Source organism: Torulaspora delbrueckii, chromosome 1 (assembly GCF_000243375.1).
Source record: "Torulaspora delbrueckii CBS 1146 chromosome 1, complete genome".
In the NCBI taxonomy this organism is placed as follows: Eukaryota; Fungi; Ascomycota; class Saccharomycetes; order Saccharomycetales; family Saccharomycetaceae; genus Torulaspora; species Torulaspora delbrueckii.
In genome coordinates this window covers 377,636-402,125 of record NC_016501.1, presented here as the reverse complement: position 1 = coordinate 402,125, position 24,490 = coordinate 377,636, and the positions used below count along the sequence as shown (strand labels likewise).

The 24,490-nt window shown below is 41.7% G+C and overlaps 12 protein-coding genes and 1 non-coding gene across 13 annotated transcripts; 6 read left to right on the top strand and 7 right to left on the bottom strand.

Moving 5' to 3' along the window:
- Nucleotides 1-32: 32 nt before the first annotated feature.
- TDEL0A02210 (uncharacterized protein) lies at nt 33-1,751 on the bottom strand (the record flags this gene model as incomplete). The annotated part of the gene is made up of 1 exon (XM_003678716.1): nt 33-1,751. The coding sequence occupies one exon, from the start codon at nt 1,749-1,751 to the stop codon at nt 33-35; it is 1,719 nt and encodes a 572-aa protein (XP_003678764.1).
- A 2,807-nt stretch (nt 1,752-4,558) lies between these two features.
- TDEL0A02200 (uncharacterized protein) lies at nt 4,559-5,185 on the bottom strand (the record flags this gene model as incomplete). The annotated part of the gene is made up of 1 exon (XM_003678715.1): nt 4,559-5,185. One exon carries the CDS (start codon nt 5,183-5,185, stop codon nt 4,559-4,561), a length of 627 nt encoding a protein of 208 aa, XP_003678763.1.
- Nucleotides 5,186-6,214: 1,029 nt separating this feature from the next.
- Nucleotides 6,215-8,095, bottom strand: YKU80 (ATP-dependent DNA helicase YKU80; the record flags this gene model as incomplete). Its single annotated transcript, XM_003678714.1, has 1 exon — nt 6,215-8,095. The coding sequence occupies one exon, from the start codon at nt 8,093-8,095 to the stop codon at nt 6,215-6,217; it is 1,881 nt and encodes a 626-aa protein (XP_003678762.1).
- Nucleotides 8,096-8,197: 102 nt separating this feature from the next.
- TDEL0Atrna5K lies at nt 8,198-8,270 on the bottom strand. The gene has a single exon. It is a non-coding gene; the product is annotated as a tRNA-Lys (tRNA).
- A 949-nt stretch (nt 8,271-9,219) lies between these two features.
- On the top strand, nt 9,220-9,573 carry SPG4 (Spg4p; the record flags this gene model as incomplete). Its single annotated transcript, XM_003678713.1, has 1 exon — nt 9,220-9,573. One exon carries the CDS (start codon nt 9,220-9,222, stop codon nt 9,571-9,573), a length of 354 nt encoding a protein of 117 aa, XP_003678761.1.
- A 114-nt stretch (nt 9,574-9,687) lies between these two features.
- PMU1 (putative phosphomutase) lies at nt 9,688-10,581 on the top strand (the record flags this gene model as incomplete). The annotated part of the gene is made up of 1 exon (XM_003678712.1): nt 9,688-10,581. The coding sequence occupies one exon, from the start codon at nt 9,688-9,690 to the stop codon at nt 10,579-10,581; it is 894 nt and encodes a 297-aa protein (XP_003678760.1).
- A 428-nt stretch (nt 10,582-11,009) lies between these two features.
- ILV2 (acetolactate synthase catalytic subunit) lies at nt 11,010-13,058 on the top strand (the record flags this gene model as incomplete). The annotated part of the gene is made up of 1 exon (XM_003678711.1): nt 11,010-13,058. The coding sequence occupies one exon, from the start codon at nt 11,010-11,012 to the stop codon at nt 13,056-13,058; it is 2,049 nt and encodes a 682-aa protein (XP_003678759.1).
- An 860-nt stretch (nt 13,059-13,918) lies between these two features.
- Nucleotides 13,919-17,668, top strand: TDEL0A02150 (myosin family protein; the record flags this gene model as incomplete). The annotated part of the gene is made up of 1 exon (XM_003678710.1): nt 13,919-17,668. One exon carries the CDS (start codon nt 13,919-13,921, stop codon nt 17,666-17,668), a length of 3,750 nt encoding a protein of 1,249 aa, XP_003678758.1.
- A 174-nt stretch (nt 17,669-17,842) lies between these two features.
- Nucleotides 17,843-19,450, bottom strand: HFD1 (hexadecenal dehydrogenase; the record flags this gene model as incomplete). The annotated part of the gene is made up of 1 exon (XM_003678709.1): nt 17,843-19,450. One exon carries the CDS (start codon nt 19,448-19,450, stop codon nt 17,843-17,845), a length of 1,608 nt encoding a protein of 535 aa, XP_003678757.1.
- A 351-nt stretch (nt 19,451-19,801) lies between these two features.
- SHE2 (She2p) lies at nt 19,802-20,515 on the top strand (the record flags this gene model as incomplete). The annotated part of the gene is made up of 1 exon (XM_003678708.1): nt 19,802-20,515. One exon carries the CDS (start codon nt 19,802-19,804, stop codon nt 20,513-20,515), a length of 714 nt encoding a protein of 237 aa, XP_003678756.1.
- Nucleotides 20,516-21,197: 682 nt separating this feature from the next.
- MED11 (Med11p) lies at nt 21,198-21,584 on the bottom strand (the record flags this gene model as incomplete). The annotated part of the gene is made up of 1 exon (XM_003678707.1): nt 21,198-21,584. One exon carries the CDS (start codon nt 21,582-21,584, stop codon nt 21,198-21,200), a length of 387 nt encoding a protein of 128 aa, XP_003678755.1.
- Nucleotides 21,585-21,683: 99 nt separating this feature from the next.
- FOL3 (dihydrofolate synthase) lies at nt 21,684-22,958 on the top strand (the record flags this gene model as incomplete). The annotated part of the gene is made up of 1 exon (XM_003678706.1): nt 21,684-22,958. One exon carries the CDS (start codon nt 21,684-21,686, stop codon nt 22,956-22,958), a length of 1,275 nt encoding a protein of 424 aa, XP_003678754.1.
- A 48-nt stretch (nt 22,959-23,006) lies between these two features.
- TDEL0A02100 (putative peptide hydrolase) lies at nt 23,007-24,371 on the bottom strand (the record flags this gene model as incomplete). The annotated part of the gene is made up of 1 exon (XM_003678705.1): nt 23,007-24,371. The coding sequence occupies one exon, from the start codon at nt 24,369-24,371 to the stop codon at nt 23,007-23,009; it is 1,365 nt and encodes a 454-aa protein (XP_003678753.1).
- Nucleotides 24,372-24,490: the final 119 nt, after the last annotated feature.

The window sequence follows — 24,490 nt, the reverse complement described above, 5'->3', positions numbered from 1 at the left end:
TGTATATAATTATATCATGAAAACAACCCAGATTAAGTCTTGACAGTTGGTTCAGTGGTTCCTAGAACCTCCTTGAACTTTAGGAAATCGATAACTGAATCAATAATGGGTCTTAGGTACTCTTCGGCAGTTAGACCGTATTTCGTCTTATCATCAGAGTATTTTTCGATGTACAGTCTAATGGTGGCACCCGAAGAACCGGTACCAGATAGTCTCAAAACAAATCTTGCACCACTCGAAAGCTTAACGTACAACCCTTGATTTGAAGAGACAGAACCATCCAGATCGGTGTACTGGAAGTCACCAGCTTCGGCCACGGTAACTGAGTTGTCAGATGGGAATTTTGAGCCGACAACGTTAGGAGAGTTGACAAAAGAGTCAAGATGCTTGACAATCTCGTTAGCCTTTTCAGTAGTTACGTGCTCGAAATCATAACGTGTAAAGAAAGTACGGCCGTATTTTAGCCAGAATTCATCTTGAATTGTCTTGATAGAAGCTTCCTTTTGAGGATGATGTTTGTTGTAAATGGCCAGGATATTCAACCAAGCGATAATGGCCCAAACACCATCCTTTTCTCTAACATGATTGGAACCTGTACCGAAGGATTCTTCACCGCAAATCGATAGTTTCTTGGCATCGAATAGAGCACAGAAAAATTTCCAGCCGGTAGGAACTTCATAACAGTTTAGACCTTGCTCAGCGGCAACACGGTCAATTGCACTAGAAGTTGGGAAGGAACGCGCTAGACCGTAAATACCTTGCTTAGCAAAATATGGGATCTCTTTAGCATATTCTGCGATAATGGCGACAGAGTCACCTGGCGACACGAATGCTGGACCATAACCGTAAATCATATTTCTATCACCATCACCATCCGAAGCTGCTCCAAACTCAATTTTTTCTTTGTCGACTCTCTCCACTAAAGTACGAGCATATGTCAAGTTTGGATCAGGATGAATACCGCCAAAATCTGGCTTTGGATGACAGTTTTGAAGAACTTCGTTCTCAGGCAAGCCCAGTTCATCAACAAAAATAGCTTTACCATATGGACCAGTCACACCATTTAGACCGTCAAATAACAGCTTCCAGTGCTTTGTGCTTCTTTGAGTATCAACAAATTTCTTGATCAAGTCAAAATCAAAAATTTCTTTCAAGAACTCCACGTATGCTTGCGTGACATCCACAACGTCGATTTCCAAATTTCCAAGTTTTTTCTCACCCTTCGTTGACAAGTCAAGTTGTGGTAAATTCTTGATAATCTTATAAGAGGTCAACTTTTTGGAAATCTCCCAAATGGCGTTAGTGACGCTTTCTGGAGCCGGACCACCATTAGACAAGTTGTATTTGATACCGATATCATTATCTGGTCCACCAGGGTTGTGAGAAGCGGTCAAGATAATACCACCGGTAACTTTCTTACCGCTCTTATCCTGATAGGTTCTAATGATATGAGATGCAGCTGGGGTGGATAATAGACCATGCTGACCAATAACCAGTTTACCCACACCATTGGCAGCAGAGATAGAAGCAATGATCTGCAAGATTTTATCATTATAGTAACGACCATCACCACCAACCACTAGAGTGGCATCCTTAGAACCCTCTGGAATGGCATCCAAAATAGATTGAATAAAATTCTCGGTATAATGTGGTTTTTCCATAAATACTTTAGTCTTCTTACGGAGACCTGAAGTGCCCGGTTTCTGATCACCGTAAGGCTTAGTTGCAACTGTTTCCACTGATAATGACATCTTTCTTTGTACTTTCAAAATTACTAGTTTGATTTACCAGAGTACTGAATGCCTCGCTCACTGTTTAGATTCGACTTTAAATATCAATTCGATTCACAACACAACAAAACTCGAGGGATGGAATCTCAGGGGATTGCTAGTTTGAGGAACGTGATTCTTGATGAGCCAGGGGTTATTCTCATCCCAATTGCTCTTTTTTCACTGGCAGGGGACCGCGCCCAAAAACGCACTCGCGGGCGATGGGGCCAGGTTTCATCGTAGCGAACTGACAATTTAATCCATTCAGCGTAGAAGAGCGGCAAACTGCTATCTGGCATCCAATGTTTGCAATAATACTTGAACGAGATGTCTTTCCCTGCAACGAACTTCCTCTCGAATACCAGCCCGCCGGCTATCTGAGTTTTTTATGCGTATCTGAAACGCTTTGTGAAATTCTTCATCCAGTTTTCTCAGTGCTTTTCGATGGTTCTGCCTCTTCGTGTGGATCCTGATCTCGCCAAGTTTTGACTCGAACTGCCGTCATTGAGATTTGACCTTCCTGTTCACGCGACTGGCCCTGAATAATTAAGAAAATACACCAGGATCAAAATATGATCCATCTCATCATATCTTGACCGATCAAGGGAATCAAGTGATATTTGTTGTTCCTGGTGTCTGACTCAGCAGTTCGTCTGGAAGTGGTTCAGCCGCACATTTCTTAAAGAAAGAGAACATATCGTCGTAAGATGACCTTTTTCCTTGTCTTAGCTTTCTCAAGCACAGAAAGCGTATTATTCTCTACATTCTTCGATCAACCACTCGCAGGTCTTTTATCTTATAAACCTAGCAAAATAAAAGTAAAATTCTTCATCAAAATCTAGAAGCACCTCATTCTTCAGTCATCCTTGGTTTGTTGAGGGGTTGTCGTGGAATCTTTGTTTGGTAAATCTCGGTGTGGATCTTTAAAGGTCATTATGCCCCTACGATGCAGTGTGTAGATAAACACTGAGCATTAAACCACTAAAGCGCCTTTTGTCGTATATTAGTGGAAAAAAACCTGCTCTTTCGACCTTTAGTCATGTCCTCTATGGAACCGCAAAGTTGCAAATTCAAAGTGTGATAATGATTGACGCCTGAGGATGCTCACCATGCAGTACCTTAAAATCAGAGGCAACTTTTTTCAGCCGCCGATAAAAAACAATCAACCAGGCACCAATGGCGATTTTTAACCGAATTATAGTATGTTGGATATGACTGGTTTGCTCCGCTCATAGGATTGGATGTGTATGTTGTGTTAGAGCTTTAGAAATATTACCTGTAGAGTTTGAACTAAGTCATAGCATTTGCACGCGAAATAATATATACAAAGGAAAAGAAGACACCAGAGAATAGCGCTGAAATACTTTGGATAAGAGTTCCAGGTACCGCAAGTCAGAATTGGTTTTCTTGAGGTGTCTACCATTTTTAGCGGCTATTTTGCCTCACCGCTTATGATCTTCATATTTACTCCCTAGCTGGATTGAGCGGAGTGCAGCCCAGACAGCAGCATAAGCTTCATCAACATTATCTAGTGCTCCACGTAATTTCCGAACAAGCCACACAAAAGAGTAACGACGCACTGGGTGCAGTTTCAGCAAGGACTTGCCGTTTCAAATGTAGCTTTTAACTGTTCGAGTAAGAGTAGATGATAAAAATATGAAAATGAACACAAGGTTTGCGAATGTAGCGAAAAGTTCCAATTTAATTCAATGTACACCTCCTATATGGGTTGCTACACGGCTGAGTCAAAATGTTACTGTGAGCAGTAGAAGGAACTAACCCAATAGATCAATGTAAGTCTAATAACTCTTCTTTTGAGTAGAATGACTTACGATTGACACATTGTTTTCTATTAAATCTGGCGATAAAGACGCGAGGCTGTATTGCGCTACTGGAGATTTCTGTTGCCATGGTTACATCTGAGTTTTCTCTCCCTCAAGCAAGCACAACACCAGCGTGTCAACGATAGATTAGGCACGATAGTCCAGCAAACCATTTTATCGGTTTCTTGAAAATGGAAAGAAGCTGTAAGCTATTTCTTGCCGAAAAAGGCATCATTGGGGGTCGGGTATATATAAAAGGGAGTATAGGGCACCTATAAATACTCTTCCCTACTTAGTTAACAAAGCAATTCCCATATCAACTCAACCCGTTGTTGATTCATTCTCCGTTTAAATACCTGACTTGTCATTTTTTCTCGACAAATGGTCAAGTAAAGGACGTTGCCATCTTTAGATAACCATATAAAAAAGTACTATTGAAATTAGAGTTATTATATCATTACAATAAGTATCTCATTTGAATTTAATCAATTACTTAATATTTTGAATATATAATACAATAAGTCGATCTGCCTAATCAATACTTTATTTTAAATATTACTTATAAAATGTAGAATAGTAATAATATAAAATAGCTAGTTCCGTTTATCTTTCATTTTTTTTTAAAAAAGAATAATGTTTAGGGTTGATGAATCCTACGAGTTGCTGAAATCAGCTAAAACCCGTCAACAAGTGTTTTATTACTTTTTGAGATAACAGTTAATAGAAAAGATTGTGACAAGAACTAAAAGACTTATTCATTAGATTAGTGTACTATCGTACACTCAAATCTAACAAGATTTATTTTTTTATAAGTTCAGGCGATGAGTATGAAATGAAGTCTGACTAGCTAGAAGAGAGTTGTTCTATCAATTTAATTAAATGTAAGTCGATATTTAAACTAGAAAAAAAGCTCTAAAGGCCTTCGAAACATTTGTTCCTAAAGAATCAGATTTTCATTGAGCTCGCTCATTCAAACAAAGGAGTAACATAAATTGGACAGACCGCTTCTAACTTAATTGGGGAGCAATAGCTTGGTAAGACTTCATCCTTGTCAAAAATGTTCACAGTTGGGGCATCCAATAATTCCGATGCAATACCATTATAGCATTGAGCGACCTGAACACCATAGTCGGTAGCATTGAACAATTGGTTTGCCAAACCAGTAGGAACAGAAACGTTCATAGCAGTATATGCCCACGCATCGAACTGAATTTCATTGGTAATAGTGTTGACAAATGGAATCATAGAGTCCTCAATTGACTGAGGATTGCATGTTTCATGATTGGTCGTGAAGTAAAATGGAGAGAAGTTCTTGGTCTCATTAGTTCCAACAGTGGTCAAACGTGGTAGGAATCTAGTTTCTTGACTTAAAAATCTTCCCCAGGCATCTTCGGCCCCTGTTGCCAAAACATCGGCTCCAACAAAGGTCTTTTGACCCAAGAAGGCGCCATCAACATCGGCAACTTTCAGGGCATAAGTACCACAGTGGACACCGTGCAAATCGGTACAAGTTACATTAGTCAAATCAAATCTGACAGCTGCAGCAACTGAAAAGGTCAAGCTGATAAAAGTCCAAATAGGGTGGAATTGCATTTTCAATGATCTATGTTAATCTCTTGTATTGATCTTACTGGAGCATTCATCATTCTGGAGCTTACATAGGCGGCTATTTATACGTTTCATCTCCAAGCAACAGTTTGAGGCTGCCGTGACTCTAGTCGAGCAAGTAACCCTATGGGTCTTTCGACTTTATGGGCGTGACGAAAAATGAAGCTTAAAATGTTAAGTGCTCATAGGTACTGCAGAATTGTCTGGATGTCAGCGCAAATTGAAGCCTTGATTTGGTGGCATTGGCTGCTTTGTTGTATCTTGAGAAGTTCGAGTGAGAAATAAACCTTCTGAGTTTAATCCAGTTAGGAAGTTGTTGCCAAGATTTTCTCGGGCCCTGCATTGTTTTCATATTTCCATTTGGTAATTTAGTACCCTAAAGGTTGTCATGACTGATTCGAGAAAATCAGTCTTTATTGCCAAGTAGATCAATTCTTCGATATACGCTGCACAGAACGCATATCGAATTAATTGAGCAAAAGAATTTGACAACCCTGAAGGTTTCTTAGTTGAAAATGCCAAGTCTCATCGAGATAGGTAGGCAATGCCAAGAAACATCATTTCCAGCTCTTTTTCATGGGCAGTTGTTCAATCCATTGCAACCAGTTAAACGAAACCATAAGGTTTCGAAAACTTTTCCAGTTCGACCACCATGGCAGAAAACTATTAGCATTACTGCTTCATACTAACTGACTCATTCACTCATAAATTAGTTTTTATCATGAAGTAAAGAATACATCAGACCCCAACAATAACAAGCGACCATGAGTTCGGGATGGGCAAAATTAAAGTCTTGAATATGGTCCTAATACGCCCATTTTAGATCGTGAAACATTGTTATACAGAATCAACAAAGCAATGTTCTTTTCGCAAATAGGCGTAAAAAATTAAAGATGAATACATTGCCCTACGAAGATCATTGCTTCAGACTATCAAGGCCGTCAGATACCAAAGCTTAAAAATTGTACCAATGTTTGAAACTGGGTGAGCATCGGCGGCTAAAGCTTTTAATGATTACCTCTCACCTCGAGCCAAGATAGACTCCAGAGAGGGTATGTTGGCTTCTTCGTCCTCATCTTCGTCGAAATGCTCATCAGTCGCTGCAGACCTCTTTTCATTCTCCTTGATATTGAGAAGTTTCACAAGCTCTATCAGTTTTTTGTCATCACGCATATCATTGAAATGTGGTGATATTTTCTCTCTCAAGACGTCTGGCACCTCCGGTATTTGGAACGTCTCAGATCCACTAATTAGTTTTTGATGAACCCATTCGAGAAGTACCTGCTTCTGTCTGTGTAAATGAATCGCAGGCACCCTCTGAGGACTGCTTCCTTGTAAACGTTTCTTCTCATCATCATCCTCGGGGAGCGGTAATGTTGTATCCTTAACATTTTGGCCTAGTGGCAAGTAGTAACTGGTAGCATTGTCTTTTTCGTCGTTCGCCGATGAGTCCATATCTAGGGAATCGATGTAGTCCGACATGAGTGTATCTATCCTGGATTTTTCCCCTTCCTGTTCGTCTTTCAGTTCTTTCCCGGACGTCGTAGTTCTAACAGTTAGTCTTGGAAAACTAGCGACTCTTTCATCTTCCGCAAAAGGCAATCTGTTCAAGATCAGTGTCCTGATCTTATCACCATGTTCATCATTGACTAACATCGGACACATCATGCACATTTGCACTTCGGCATTAGGTTTAGCGACGAACCGAGCTACAATTAACTTGTCTTGCTCTGATAGCGAGTCTACAAGAACGTTAAAGCTCACAATATCTGCGACAGAACCAGATCGTGTATCTGCAAGGATAAACCGAGATTCGGAGTTTAAAAAGTATCTCGGTAGTCGTTTACGTTCTAGAAACCCTCTGATATCAATACCAGGCGTTGTTCGATAAAACCTCTGCTCATCTAATGTTGATGGTAAAACAACGTAATCTGACCCGTACCGATATGCCTTGGCTATCGATTCAGGTGCCACGCTAACCCTTTTATCGGCTTTTTGGTCGTATACCTCATATTCTATCACTGTTTTCACCATTTCGTACTGTGCAGTGTCATCTTTGAGCACAAGCTTTCTGTTTAATGACGAAACTGGCTTAGTAGCAGGATAGCCTTCGACTTTGATACATAAGCAATTTTTATCATCCGGCGAGGAAACAGACTTTTCATCGTCAACTCGTCCCAAGGTGCCAATATCTGCACCCAACCTAAGCTCACCGGAAAAGACTCTCACTGGCTTCACCATATTGGGCTTTGGTAAAGTAGTTTCCAGTAAAAGATCGTATATATTGAAAATCATGGATCCTGGAATCGCCTTTAAAAGTTGGCCCCACTTACTTTTCTGAAAGTCTTCGTCATTGGGGTCAGATTTTAATTTCGTTCTACAATCAATCAGTATAAGCCTCGAATTGAGCTCCTCCTTGAGAATTTCAATCTCTTCCTCGTCTAAATCAAGACCATCGATGTCGGCGGTAAAAATGATAATCTGTCGCAGAATCTTGCGGCTTTTGAACTCTTCTCTGATATCCAAAGAAGCCACTAGAAGACATTGAACCATGGACTGAAATTGCTCGAGGTCTGCCTCCCCATTTTCGTTCTTTGGAAGTGTGTTATCCTCAACGTTCTTACTGTAGTTTCGAAGTATTCTTAAACTTTCAATTGTCTCAGAGGATGTAACAGGTGCAAGGAATTGTTGTACCTGACAAACATTCGGAATGGATTGACTGTTATTTGTATGTGCACAATTAGCCATATAAATGGTAACCCAATCTGTCTTGCGGCGCCTTTTGCATTTATCCAAAAGTGTATACTCCAGGTAAGCTAATACTTTAGAGAGATGTCCCTCGTGTACCATTGAAGGTGAGACATCGACGATGAATGAATTGGACTCTGCCGACATTTATAACATTACTGTAGTGAGTATCCAATGATGCAACAGATCCATTGCGAATTAGACCTTTTAATCAGGTTTAACAGTTATGCAATGAAATTAAAAAAATTAAGCCCTGTAGGGGGCTCGAACCCCTAACCTTGTGATTAAGAGTCACACGCGCTACCGATTGCGCCAACAAGGCTTGTAATTTGTTGAAAAACATAAACATAAAGATCAAATATATTTGACAATAGCTATCACAGGATTTTAACGCTCCCCCTATGCTTCTATGATTCAACACAATAACGTCTCAAAGCTATTATTATTATTACTCGGTTGATTGAGATTATTCCTTCATCTATATCTTTTACTTCGAACTTTTACTCCACTTCCTTTTTACGTCCCTACGTTCTACTTCACTAAGTCAGCTTTCTTCAATCTAGAGAGTAACCTGAAATGTTTGTATAAAAATTTGCGTGGAAATACCCAAGCTGAATTCTCGAAGATATCTTTTGAGTCTTATCTACTGCATTTTTCATAATTTATCTTAGACCGAAGTATCCCACCTTAGCCTAATCAAATCTGTCTCTGAATTAGTTCGCCAAGATATCTACGGCGACAGTCGAAGTTTGTTCACGGAGTATGGGGTATGAAGAGCACTTCTTCGTGGTCCTAGTAGTCTTCATTGTGTGCACGCGAAGTCTTTTCAATCCCTTAAGAGTCTTGCAATGTTTCTTGTTCAGCCGCACGGCATGACTCTGCCAAAGTGTCTCGGCCTTTCAATGCGTAGCACTCAAGTTAGGCAATCTCCACACTCTGTGAGGCCTGGCTTTCCCCAAAGGTTTGGCTTTCTTTTGGGACCGTCAAAGGGAACTTGCTGCCCTTCGTGATCATCCTATCACTATGATCTGAGAGCAGCATTACGTGGTTGAACTTGAAATCACCAAACTTGCTCTTGACCTGCCCTAGACATATCATGTGCAGACGTGAGGGGACCTTTGTACTGTAGACTTCTCCATTAATAATTAAGGAGTATAAATTATGAGCCTTACATATATAAGGGTCGCTTCTTCTGTTTAGAACTCTAAAGCTTGATTCGGCTTAGGTAACGTATACGAAAATACTCAAACACAAGATTCACAATATTCAGCATGGGAATTTGGGACGCATTTCAAGTTTACAATAGGAGCAAACATTCAAGCAACCCCGATAAGTCTGGGGCTAGCCACTCCAACATGAGTGAGGGAAATACTACATATTTATATTCACATGAAGTCAGCGAACATTCAAAGAAGAAGAAGCTAACGGACGACCAATTGATAGCTGCAGGTCAAGACAGAAAGTCGTCCGTATCTTCCGATACTTCTGACGATAACAACATGATGGTTATGGGCAGCGATGGAAACCCCCATATGGTAGACGTCTCAAAGTTATCTCAAAACGAGTTCAAACGATTGTATGAAGGTATGAGAAAGGGAGAACCAGATAACAGGGTTAATTTTTAATGCTGAAGTGCCTTTTCTATGTCAACCTTTAGTTTTTAAATGGCGTTTCGTTAGGTAATTTATAGTATAAAATTCATATTATGTCGCAGTAACAAGGAAAGCAGACCTTGAAGAATGCCATTTGCTGCATTGCCAGGATTTTTTCGTGCTTTCGAGAGTCAGGATTCACAAGGTGTCGATTCTTCGATTGTTGATCACTTAGAATTGGTAAGTCATGACTCGTGGGCCAACCTTTATGAACAAATTCCACCAGATACAGATACGGAGCACTATAAATTAGTGGTACTTGCGAGACATGGTCAAGGCTACCATAACGCTGCTATATTGAGATATGGGATGGAGGCTTGGGATGCACATTGGTCCTTCTTAGATGGGGATGAACACGGGAAATGGTTGGATTCTAAATTGACTGATTTGGGAAAAGGTCAAGTGCAAGAAACAGGTCTCGAGGTTTTGTCGCCAATTATTGAAGAATTGCAGATGTTACCTCATGTCTTCTTCAGTTCTCCGATGAGACGTTGTCTCGAGACTTTTATAGGATCATGGGGAGGGATCTTCGCCAAGAACAATCACCACTTGAGGGAACAGACGATCCCAGTACGAGTAGTCGAAAATATAAGAGAAACATTGGGCGAACATACCTGTGATAAGAGAGTGCCACACTCTGAATCTGTTAAAGAGTACCAAAACTACAAGACTCATGCGGGACATACGATTGATTGGCTATATGACTCGAACTACCCTGAACAGGACCAACTTTGGCTCGAAGACCATAGAGAGACGATCTCAGAGCTTGATCAGCGATTACATGCGGGGCTCTCGCAGATCTTTAGTCAGTTGAGCTCCGATCAGAGATTCGTCTCTATCACCTGCCATTCCGGAGTCATAGGGAGTGCTCTGCGTAACTTCAAACACCCTCCAGTGCAAAATCTCAACACCGGTAAAGTAGTTTGTGCAGTAGTCAAGATAGATGTCAAGAAACTTCAGGAAAATGGAACCTCATTATGATGTCTCCTGGCAAAGGTTGTACCAGTACCAGAGTAAACATCAGATGACAGGTAGCCAAGTGGCTCAATATGTTGACACATACGGTGCTAGTTCGATGATATTTTACTTTTTGATTTTTTAGTGTACTACAGATTTTTTTTTATTTAATTGAGTCATGGCGCCTTGAAAACAAAAATTTTTCAAGCTATCATTATAGAGTAGAAGAAAAGCCATCTCAGAGTTCTCTATTACTGATCGGATTGCTCATCTTTTTTCAAAAGATCTAATACTCGCTATTATATCATATATTTTCGTTGCTTTTTCTTCCTTCTAAGTGATTCATTGCAAGTGTGTGTCATCGGAGAATTTTTCACACGATATATTAAATCTGAGAATCAATATTTTGCCAGAAGATATACTGTAACGAAATAACCTGAGTATTGCTTAGAATGATTAGACAGGCTACTATCAAGCAATTCGCAGCTAAACGCTGCTTCCGTGAAATTGCTTCGCGCTCAGCCGTGTATGGCACAGTTCGTTACTATGGCTCAGCTTCTCGCAATTACAGTGCAACCGTTGCCAGCGCAGTGGCCAGTGGAAGACCAGAACCAGCTCCAAGTTTCAACGTCGACCCAGCTGCTGGAAAACCTTCAAAACTTAACCAAAAACTTCGCACTGACCCACAAATGGACAGTTCTTTCATTGGTTTAACAGGTGGTCAAATTTTCCATGAAATGATGATTAGGCATAACGTGGATACTGTGTTTGGTTATCCAGGTGGTGCCATTCTACCAGTTTACGATGCAATTCACGACAGTAAGTCGTTTAACTTCGTCTTGCCAAGACATGAACAAGGTGCTGGTCACATGGCCGAAGGTTACGCCAGAGCTTCTGGTAAACCCGGTGTTGTCTTGGTTACCTCTGGTCCAGGTGCCACCAACGTCGTTACTCCTATGGCTGACGCTCTCGCGGATGGTGTTCCAATGGTTGTCTTCACTGGTCAAGTGCCAACTTCCGCCATTGGTACCGATGCCTTCCAAGAAGCTGATGTTGTTGGTATCTCCAGATCCTGTACCAAGTGGAATGTCATGGTGAGATCTATCGAGGAATTGCCACTGCGTATCAACGAAGCTTTCGAAATTGCCGTTAGCGGCAGACCAGGACCTGTCTTGGTTGATTTGCCTAAGGACGTTACTGCTGCTATCCTAAAGAACCCAATCCCAACAAAAACTACCTTGCCATCTAACTCTCTTGCGCAGTTAACCAAACGTGCAATGGATGAATCTACTAACGAAAACATTGTTAGAACCGCCGATCTGCTAAACAAAGCCAAGACTCCAGTTCTTTACGTTGGTGCTGGTATCCTGAACAACCCTGCAGGTCCTAAATTGTTGAAGGAGCTAAGTGAACGTGCCCAAATTCCTGTCACTACTACTATACAAGCACTAGGTGCCTTTGATCAACAGGATCCCAAATCTTTGGATATGTTGGGTATGCACGGTTGCGCCACTGCCAACATGGCCATTCAAAATGCTGATTTGATTTTAGCCGTTGGTTCCAGATTCGATGATCGTGTTACTCTTAACATCTCCAAATTTGCTCCAGAAGCTCGTCGTGCAGCTTTGGAAAACAGAGGTGGTATCGTTCATTTCGAAATATGTCCAAAGAACATCAGTAAGGTTGTCGAAACTCAGGTGGCTGTTGAAGGTGATGCAGCTTCTAACATTGAAAAGTTGCTTCCATTAGTCGTCCCAGTCAAGGAGAGAACTGAATGGTTCGCTCAAATTGAAGAGTGGAAGGAGAAGTATCCTTACGCTTACCAAAAGGAGACTCCAGGATCCAAGATCAAGCCACAGACCGTTATCTCCAAGCTTTCAGACTTGGCAAACAAGAGTGATAAGGAAGTCATTGTTACTACCGGTGTTGGTCAACATCAAATGTGGGCAGCTCAATACTGGACATGGAAATCCCCTCGTTCTTTCATCACCTCCGGTGGTCTAGGTACCATGGGTTACGGTCTACCTGCTGCTATTGGTGCTCAAGTCGCTAAGCCAGATGCTTTAGTCATTGATATCGATGGTGATGCATCCTTCAACATGACTTTGATGGAACTAAGCTCTGCTGTGCAAGCCAAGACACCAGTCAAGATTCTACTATTAAACAACGAGGAACAAGGTATGGTCACTCAGTGGCAATCTCTATTCTACGAACATCGTTACTCTCACACTCATCAACTGAACCCAGATTTCCTAAAACTTGCAGATGCAATGGGTCTAAAGGGTCTACGTCTCTCTAAGCAAGAGGATGTTGATGCGACTCTAAAAGAGTTCATCGAGACTGAAGGTCCAGTCTTGCTTGAAGTCAAGGTTGAACCAAAGGTTCCTGTTTTACCCATGGTCCCTGCCGGTAAAGGTCTAGATGAATTCATTGTTTTTGATCCAAAAGTCGAAATGGAACAAAATGCTCTCCGTCACAAACGTACCGGAGGTAAGCATTGATGACAATATAACGACTTTATTGATGAGATAAATAATGATTGAGGTTTGCTGAAGAATTTAATTGTTAACCGACTTAATTCATTCATTTTATGTAATTTTAAAACTTCTCTCTCTGACTCGCCATCCAACTACGCTTTCAAAGCTTTTGGACTTATGAAATACAGTATTTGATAAAGATGGCAACGTATAGACCCAAATTCCTTGCAAAATCGAAGAGTGGTTCTTATTGACAATCATCACATGACCTCGGCGGCTAACATCTCTCCATTGATTATATTGTTTGATTAACAATTGTAAACAATAAGTTATTCCTGATACTTACAAGATACAAAATATGTTTTCATCAAGCATTTGAATCCGACTGGATAGCCGGAGACTAGCTGTGGTGTAACAGCACGTAGAAGGTGAAGTAATCAGTTGCTAAAAGGGATGAATGAGGGCTGACGCATTTCAATAAACTTTTACTGGGGCTTTCGATTCAAACAAAGCCTAAGCGGTCTAAGGAATACATCGATTTTACAAAGAAGGGCTATTACGGTGAAAATGCCATTCAACTGATAATATGATGAAAATACGCGTTAGAAAGCGCAGGGAAAGGTGAGTTAGGATATATTGAATTCTTCAAAGGTATATGCTAAGTCTTGAAGCCGATTAATGGCCCAAAAGTCTTCCCAAGGACTGCAGATGAGATATGAACTGTTCATTTCAGTCGTTTTATGTGACGCGCTATTAAGCTTGAAAAGGGGCAAACTTAATGATATTTTTCGACTACTGAAATTAAGTTCAATTTAGTGAGATACACAATTGAACAGTCCATAGCCAGTGAATTGCACTCAATTTGACTCTCTTTCGTGCACAAGATGGCTATTATTAAGAGAGGTGCTCGAAGTAAGGCTACAGCGGCACCGGCTAAGAGATCGGCACAGATCAAGAAGGCCACTTACGATTCATCCAAGAAGAATGAAGTAGGTGTGTCAGATCTTACCCTTTTGACTACAATTTCTGATCAATCCATTAATGAAAATTTAAAGAAGAGATTCTTGAATGGTAGTATCTACACGTATATTGGGCATGTGCTGATTAGTGTTAATCCATTTCGTGATCTGGGAATTTATACCGACGCTATCCTGGAGTCTTACAAAGGTAAAAATCGTCTAGAAGTTCCACCACATGTATTTGCTATTGCCGAAAGCATGTATTACAACATGAAGGCTTATAACGAAAATCAATGTGTTATCATCTCTGGGGAATCTGGAGCTGGTAAGACTGAAGCCGCTAAGAGAATTATGCAATATATTGCTGCAGCTTCTACAAATCACTCGGAATCTATTGGGAAGATCAAAGATATGGTTTTAGCGACCAACCCATTGCTTGAATCGTTTGGATGTGCAAAAACACTGAGAAACAACAACTCTTCAAGGCATGGTAAGTATTTGGAAATCCGTTTCAATGCTCAGTTTGAACCTTGCGCCGGTAATATTACAAATTATTTATTGGAAAAGCAAAGAGTTGTGAGTCAAATAAAGAATGAAAGAAATTTCCATATCTTTTATCAGTTCACGAAAGGTGCTTCAGAAAATTACAGGCAAACATTCGGAGTTCAGAAACCAGAGCAATACATTTACACATCAGCTTCGGGGTGTACATCTGTCGATACCGTTGATGATTTAAAGGATTATCAAGCAACCTTGAAAGCAATGCAAGTCATTGGTTTGTCCCAAGAAGAGCAAGATCAGATTTTCAGATTACTGGCAGCGATCTTATGGATCGGTAACATTACGTTCGTTGAAGATGAAGAAGGCAATGCAAAGATCAGGGATACCTCTGTGACAGATTTCGTGGCCTATTTACTGCAGGTAGAATCCGAGCTACTGATAAAGTCTTTGGTCGAAAGAGTTTTAGAGACTAATCACGGTATGAGACGGGGTTCCGTATACCATGTTCCTTTGAATGCGGTCCAGGCAACTGCTGTTAAAGATGCTCTTGCAAAAGGTATTTACAATAATTTATTCGATTGGATTGTCGATAGAGTTAACATTTCTTTGCAAGCGTTCCCTGGTGCTGATAAGTCGATTGGTATTCTGGATATCTACGGGTTCGAAATTTTCGAGCACAACTCATTTGAGCAAATCTGCATTAATTACGTGAACGAAAAGCTGCAACAGATCTTTATCCAGCTGACTTTAAAGTCGGAGCAAGAAACATATGATAGAGAGCGTATTCAATGGACACCTATCAAGTACTTTGACAATAAGGTGGTCTGTGATCTGATCGAGGCAAAGAGGCCGCCAGGTATTTTTGCCGCCATGAATGATTCAGTCGCGACAGCTCATGCTGACTCTAACGCGGCTGATCAGGCGTTTGCACAGCGTTTGAACTTGTTTAGCTCGAATCCCCACTTCGAGCTACGGTCGTCCAAATTTATTATAAAACATTATGCCGGAGACGTTACGTACGATGTCAACGGCATCACAGATAAGAATAAAGACCAGCTACAGAAGGATCTGGTGGAGCTAATTGGTACGACAACAAACACGTTTCTCTCAACTATCTTCCCTGATGCAATTGATAGAGAGTCAAAAAAGAGGCCGCCAACGGCAGGTGATAAAATCATTAAAAGCGCCAATGAATTGGTGGAAACTCTGTCCAAGGCTCAGCCGTCTTATATCAGAACTATCAAGCCAAATCAAACAAAATCTCCAAACGACTATGATGATGCCCAAGTGCTACACCAAGTCAAATATCTGGGTCTTCAGGAGAATGTGCGTATTAGAAGAGCTGGTTTTGCCTACAGACAATTATTTGACAAGTTTGTTGAAAGATTTTATCTCTTATCTCCCCGTTGTTCTTACGCGGGGGACTATACGTGGCAAGGAGATACGCTGGAAGCTGTTAAAATGATTCTAGTTGATGCATCGATCCCAGAGAAAGAATATCAATTGGGTGTCACGCAAGTTTTTATCAAAACTCCCGAAACATTGTTCGCCCTAGAACATATGAGAGATAGGTATTGGTATAACATGGCTGCAAGAATTCAGCGTGCTTGGAGAAGGTTTAGGCAAAGGAGAATCGATGCTGCTGTCAGAATTCAGCGCGCCATTAAGGAGAAGAAAGGTGGGAATAAGTATGAACAATTACGTGATTATGGCACTAAACTTCTCGGCGGAAGAAAAGAAAGAAGATCGATGTCTCTGCTCGGTTATAGAGCATTCATGGGTGATTATCTATCCTGTAATGAAAGAAAATCTAAAGGTGCATTCATCGCTAAGCAAGTTGGGGTTACAGAAAGAGTTGTGTTTTCTATTCATGGAGAAGCGTTACATTCTAAATTTGGTAGATCGGCCCAGAGAATGAGAAAAACTTTCATACTAACCTCCACTTACTTTTACATTATTGGTCAAGTTATGATTCAAAATACGCTTTCCTATAATCCCGAGTACAAGATAAACGTGAAAAATATATCATCGGTAAGTTTAACGAATTTGCAGGATGATTGGGTAGGTATAAATGTGCTGAACGCTACACAACCTGACCCTCTCATCAACACCTACTTCAAAACTGAACTGATTACACAACTCAAGAAGTTGAATAATAAGCTTCAAATAAAAATAGGGCCTTCAATTGAATATCAAAAGAAACCAAATAAGTTGCATGCTGTCAAGTGCCAGATTAGTGAAACTGCTCCAAAGCGCGGAGACCTCTACAAGTCTAGCACGATATTTGTGCGCCGTGGCCATCCTGCAAACTCTCACTCTCATGAAAAGCCAAGAAAAGGAGCATATAGTGGCAGCACGTCAACCTCTAGCAATGGTGCACAGCGCACTGCTCCAAGTGCAGCCTCTACAAGGACTCGCAAGCCCGTTCCAGTTCCAGCACAACACAGGCCTGCTGCTCCTGTTTCTAGGACTGCTTCAAAGAAGCCAGTTCCACCACCACCTGCTGCCAAAAAACCAGCCGCTAGCAACTTAGCTGCAACTGCCGCACAGGCAGCCTATCACCCCAACGGCGTCAGTCGCGCTGCCGCCCCCTCTCAAAATGCTACGCCGGCGTCCAAACCGGCAGTTTCCCAGAACACCACGCCTAGCGTGTCAAGGCCGCAAGAGGAGAACCGCGGATCTCAGACCACCACGTTTCCAGTCCAAACGAAGAATATACCTCCACCACCTCCTCCACCACCCCCAATGGCCAAACAGCCTGATCCAAAGTTTGAAGCAGCTTATGATTTCCCTGGTTCAGGTGCACCTTCGGAGTTACCTTTAAAGAAAGGTGACGTCGTGTTTATTACCAGACAAGAACCTAGTGGTTGGTCACTTGGAAAATTATTAGATGGCTCGAAAGAGGGTTGGGTCCCCACCGCTTACATGACTGAATATCATGAAGCTCATGAAGCACAACCAACACCTTCCACGAATTCCGCATTTAGTACACCTGTTGTACATACACAGGTCGCGACATCTACTGTCGTTGAGACGGAGCAAGTGCCATCGCAGCAGGCCAGTTTCAGCGATGGTCTTGCCTCTGCGCTAGCTGCCAGAGCAAATAAGATGAGGGTTGAAAGCGATGATGAGGCGGCAAGTGACGCTGATGAAGATGATGATGATGACTGGTAGTCCATGCATGTTGTGCTTCATGGTGAAGAGCTAAATAAATAGATACAGTAATTGACATTAAAACATAAGAATTTGACAACATAAACTATAAAGTAGAAAGGATGAATAACCCTTGTTCAGTTCAGCGGACAAGAAGTGGAAAATTCAAACGCTAAGGATTGTAGGCAAACACCCTCAGTTACATTGAGTCCAAGAGGTGTTGAAGAAATTGGGGAGCATGACTGCAAGTGCCACAACCAGCGATATACCGAACCATTTGGCAAGTGAAATCCTATCATTGCCATCTCGATCAAACCATGGTTTTTGCTCCATGAAGAACTTAAATGAATCTGTCTTCCATGATGAGAATGGTGGATAGCGCATGCTGAGTAAAGAGTCCTGCCAATAAGGCTGCTTCATGACGATACGCTGGTGAGTGAAAGTGTTGAAACCCCAGATACCACCAAAATTACCATAACCTGAAGTACCAATACCACCAAAGGGTGCGTCCGTCAAAGCAACGTGAAGTAGCGTGTCTCCAACGATGCAGTCACCAGATCTTAACCGATACAAGATATGTTGGATTTCGGCGTCTTTCTGGCTAAAGATGTACTGAACTAAAGGAGTATCATGGTTTGAGATGACCAAGTCAAGAGTACGATCCAAATCGGAGTATTTGACAAAAGGCAACACTGGACCAAAATTCTCAGCCTTCATCAATGTGTCGTCCCAGTAAATGTCAAATACCAGAGTGGGTGGAATCAATAGCTCGCCCTCGTCACTAATTTGCTTACCGACTGTAAACTTTTCGCCGTTAGTATTCGCAAGTTTCTCGGAAACCTTGTTGTAAGCATTCTGGTCAACCATATGAGTATATTCGGTAGCTGGATTAACCTCTGGGAATAACTCAGCTAGAACACTTTTTGCCTCCTTCACCACCAATGAGTAGATAGACTCATGTACTAATACGTAATCTGGAGATATGCAAATTTGACCCGAATTGCCAAAAGCACTATAAAAGATTCTTTTCAAAGCGGTTCTCAGGTTCTTTGTAGCCAAATTCTGAGTTATAAAAACTGGTGACTTTCCACCAAGCTCCAAGACACATGGAGTCACAGTCTTTGCTGCTTCTTGGGCTATAGCGGATCCCACCGCAGTGGAACCAGTAAAGAAAATCATATCAAACTTGCCTGACTCGACCAATCTTTGACTCTCTGGCTTGGAACCCTTGACAATTTGTATCAAGCCATTTGGAAAATTGGCTTCGTTGATAATTCTTTCGATACATGAAGCAGTTGCAGGCGTTAGCTCGCTAGGTTTCACAACGACTGTGTTACCAGCCGCTAAGGCAGCAGCAGCGGGGCTTAAAGAGGACATTAAAGGGAAATTAAATGGCCCAATGACAAGAACAGAACCTCTAGCGATACGTTCCACTGCAGTATTAGAGAAGAGGAAAGGAGGAGCACGATCTTTAATTTTGGAAGGCTCCATCCATTTAGGAAGAGACTCAATCATGTGCAGTATATTGTTGCACAATTGTGCAACCTCTAATGTTATAGATTCCTGCTTTGAACGATGGAAGTCGGTATACAAAGCTTGGACAAGCTCATCGGTGTTGTCCTTAATCGCGTAATAAAGCTTCTTTAGCTGACGAGACCTAGCTTTCAAGTCTGATTTTCTTGGAGAGCGTTCTTGAGAAAGTGTAAGTTGCTTGTCGTAGTAGTACTTGTTGCACAGGTCGATACAAGCATCGATCTCCGCTAAGGGCGTATAATCAACCTTATCCCCAGTTTCTTCAGTCATTATTATCCAAATGTTATATTCCTATCTCCTAGTCCTTTGATACCTCTCCACCTGAGGTATAATTTATTATATATCCTCTTTTTAAGTTATCTGTAGCAATTGCTACCTTACTTATTAAAAGGAAATGAAAAAAGGGTTCGCTAATCGTATCCCTTGCCTGAACTATGAATTATTGTTCTAATTCAATATAAACCAATACTTGAGGAATATTATACCGGCGATGAACAGGAGCTATTAGTTGGATGATCCTTTAACAGTCTTTTCTTAAAGCTTCCGATGTCAGCTTTGTAAATTTCATGAAATATTATTACTTTCCTTTACCGTAGTCTACAAGAAAAGACTCATCGAGTAATGACTGTTGTTGAAGGAATTAGTACCAATCTGGCAGAAACAAGTGAATTGTTTTCGAGTTATATCTCGAGTTATGTGCATTTCTTAAATAAGTTCATTGGCCATTTGCGTCGAGTGGCATCATTAAGATATGAAAGAACTACACTAATCAAATTTGTGAAGAAATTGAGATTTTTGAATGAGTCTTTGACCAGTTATGATGTCTCCAGTAATATGGCTAAATTTAATGAGAAGAATTTTGGAGTAGCTGTTATACCATTGGCATCTTTTTACTTGAAATGCATAGAGCTCTTTGATATGTTGGACTTCTACTTAACAAAACCATTACAAAATGAGATTGTTTCGAAGACATTGAATAAGGATTTGTGTCTATCTGAAGAATGCATAATCGCCATTGATGACACACATAATCATTTCGTGAAATTTACTCAATGGATGGTAGAATCTTTGGAGAATGCCGATCCTCTATTGCAAATCGAAGTTGTTCAGTTTGCAAGGAAATGCGCTGTAGCAGACAATGTAGATATAGAAGAGACAAGCGACATACTCTTACAGGAGGTTGAGCCCGTTGCAGATGCTGCAGAATATGAGGAGTTATCCAGTAAATGGGCATCTGTGCTGGAAGCCAAGTTACAGGCGTTACAAGTAATCTTTGATGACGAGATGGCCGCGTGGCACGATAAATTTGATAAAAAGAAGGAGAAAGTAAATTAAACCTAAATATAATCATGTAAACCTAAAGTTGATCTACCATGTATTCGCTTAAATTATGCTCCATTATCTTGTTCATTGGATGGCCAACTAAAGTGACCGTCCTTTTGAGTTTCATAACACTAGGATGGACGCCTGCCTACTTATCCAGTTACCAAATGGTGTGATCCGAGTTCACACACAAGTAAGTCCCTATGTCCATCTGTTCTCTCTTCGTTTCCTTCATTATAAGCGATAAACCTGGATCTTCTCCTCAGCGGTACTTCGTAAGGCATTAATGTATGATCCTCACGGTTGTCAGATCTCGAACATAGAGCTGCCTCATGAGCAATCTCATCGGCGAAGTCCTCTTTATAAGTAGACAAGATAGCTAAGCGGTACTGCTTTGCAAACTGCTGCTGATTCGAACCTTTTCCTTGTCCCTCTGGATGTGCTTTATCAGCAGACGAACGGCCGTTGTAGGAATCCAGACCAGGTTCCAATACTTCATTGAGTGCTCGAATCTCCAGACCCATTATAGCATGCCAACTGTTCGATTAAAGCGTTAAGACGCATCATCAATAGTGTTAAGCATCACTGGTAATCTAGCCTCCCTTCACCACCACTGAATCAGCTACACGTGATTGGCTTTGTAATAGTATAATACATCTTTAAGTCTAGGTTGTCCATCATCCATAGCTTTGATTCAATTATTCTCCCCCAAAATGTCTTTAAGAATAGCCACTTGTTCCCGCATCTTGTCATCATCCTGCCCGGTAGCCTTCTTATTCACGTTAATTGGGAGCAACCTAGTTCCTACATTTTCGTCGAGCAACTTGATCTCTTGCCTCAATTGCACTGTTGAACTCTCCAGATCAGTGTAGAATTGCTTTACATGTTGCTCAAACTGCGGTTTCAGCTCATGATTGCCCTGTTTGAGCTCACTGAAAGTAAAGACAATTTGCGAAGCGGTTTTCAATAGGCTACAGAGCTTATTGTCAACCTCTGCGAGAGATTCAAGTCTATCCTGGACGTATTGTGGTTGCATCTCAGTCTCTGGCTTGTTATACTTCTTGCTTTGTCGATTTAGCATCTTACTCGAAGTGAAAAATTCGGCATATCGAACAGCGATGAGCTGTAATTACCAGATGAATTTTCATCTGGTGCCATTGAGGACTTCAGCTTGGTGAGAATGAGCATTAGTCTTGGTTTATCGAGGGTCACCAAGTTGCTGGGTTTGTTGGGAAACCCTCAAGAGCGGCTGCAAGTGTTGCATGTTGCCGGTACGAATGGCAAAGGTTCTGTATGCTCGTATTTATCGTCATTGCTCCAGAACAGGTCAAACCATGTTGGTAAGTTCACCACGCCACATTTGGTACAGATAACGGACTCAATCACAATCAACAATGACTCAATTCCATGGGATACGTACCACAGGATACGAGGTGATTTAGACTTGCTTAATACCAAACATCGACTCGATTGCACCGAATTTGAACTGTTAACTTGTACTGCTCTGAAGTACTTCCATGATGTCAAATGCGAATGGTGTGTCTTGGAAGTAGGTCTAGGAGGGCGATTAGATGCTACCAATGTCATTCCAGGCCACCAGAAGGCTGCTTGTGGGATTACAAAGATAAGTCTAGATCATGAAGCATTCCTTGGAAACACTCTGTCACAAATTGCATTTGAGAAGGCTGGTATAATTACCAAGGGTGTGAAGTTTGCTGTTATAGACGGCTCTAACGATCAATCGATCCTGCAGGTTGTTAAACAAAGATGCGATGAGATTGGATGTAAGCTCGAAGTGACAAATCCAGATTTGAAGGATCTTGCCATGGAAACAAAGACGTGGGGTCGCATAGTACTTGATAAATTTCCTCTCAACGGCGGTTATCAAATTTGTAATTTGAGAGTCGCACTAGGTATTCTCGATACCCTCCAAGAGCGGGCGTTGGTAAATTTGTCTACTGACGCCATTGTTGCTAGATTGCGCAATGTCAGCTGGCCTGGAAGACTGCAAAAATTAGACTACTGCTCTGATTCCGTTACAAAGACTAGGATACCAATACTACTAGATGGCGCACACAACGGCAGTGCAGCAATCGAGTTGTCCAAATTTCTGAGGAGCGAATACGGTGAGCAGCCTTTAACATTTGTTATAGCGATAACAAGTGGCAAGAAGCTGGAGCCTTTGCTTGCTCCGCTACTACGTAGCCAGGATCGCGTCCTTGTGACCGCATACGCTCCCGTCGATGGAATGCCGTGGGTCCATGCAATGGATGTTCAGGAACTGGCATCTGAAATTGGAAAAGACTATACAAAAAACGTCGAAGCTCAACAGAGCCTGCATAATATATTTTCATCCCTGGCCCATGATGAGCAAGCTACTCCAATCGTGATATGTGGATCTTTATACCTGTGCGGAGAGCTACTTCGTATGCATAAAAAAAACCTTGGACGTTAAATAAAACCTCATATAGATATCGAACCTATCTACTACCACGTTAAGAACTCAGTTATGCTGCTTTCTTTTCTTGCTTGCTTTCTTACCAGAAGACATCATATTCACCACATCCCCTTCATCAGAGCCCTTCCCTGACGTGCTTCTACCCTTGCCCCGACGCTTGGGAGTTGGATCAGACTGCTCTTCGTCTTTTACCGCAGAGCTACCGCCGACTTCCTTTCTGACCCGCTCTCCGATGGATTGGCCGCCCTTCTTCTGACCAGTTTGTTTGGCACCCTTGACCATCGGTTCTTCCATTACGGCATCGTCTTCCATTTCATCCATAGAGCCTTCGACATCGTTCTCATCACCCTTTATGTATTCCTCATCAACTTCTTCACCAACTTCATCTTCCATGACGTCCTGATCAACTTCAGCATCGTTCTCTTCGTCATAGGGCTCATCTCCGACATCAGAACCTTCCTCCTCTTTCATAACTTCCTCTTCAACAGCCTCGTCATCTTTTTCCGAAGGCTCCTCTTCTTGATCAACGTCTTTCTTGGTCCTCTTCGTGCGGTGAGCGACGGATTGCTCTTCCTCTTTAACATCCTCCGTCTTGGTCTTCCGTTTCTTCGTCTGACCCGATTGACTATTGCCTTCTTCCTTAGCAGCTTCCTGCTTCATGTGCCTCTTCTCCGTAGCGCTGAGCTCCACGTTGAACTTGCCCTGGTCTTGCTTCAGGATTGGTTTGACCAAACTCTGATTATTGTTGGCAACCTTATTAACATCAGTACCAACTTGATAAACTGCCAAAACTTCATCATCATAGTGTGCTGCTAAGAGATCATCAAGCTCTTCCTGCGTCCACTTGGTCTTATCAGGGTCCATCCAAGTGTCCCAAGCGTCCGTACCTGGCTCCAGAATCACAGGCATCCGGTGATGTAACCAAGAGAGCTCCTTAGGTGCCTTACCCGTTATTATGGTATAGGTCCAGAGGTCCTCGCTTTCAAGATAATCGTAAAGCCCGGCTAAGAAGCATAGTTTCCCATCTTTTCTGACAACGTAGTAAGGAATCTTTTCTTTGCCCTTGGTCTTCCATTCGTAATATCCGCTCACTGGAATAACACATCTCTTCCTGTTGCAGCACGCCATCCACATCTTACTCTCCTGAAGGTTTTCCAACCTGGCATTGAACGTCTTGTAAGTATTGAAATCCTCTGCGTTCTTGGTCCAATTTGGAACCAATCCCCATTTCATATACCTCAATTCACGGTCCTTCGCACGAAGGACAGCTCCAGAGGTTGTTGGTGCCACATTAAAGGATCTATCGAAGTGATCTCCCTTATTTATCTTGGGATGAACTTCAAGATCAAAGCCTTTGAAATGCGAGGGCAATTCCTCGCTGTTATAAGCAATTGCGTACCTGCCGCACATATTGGTTATTATGGTGTCATAAAACTACACTGAAAGCTCCTCCAGGCTCTTTTAGACCCTCCTTTATGTACCTTTTCTCCAAGTATGTTTGCGATGAACCTTATAATCCCTTCCTCGCA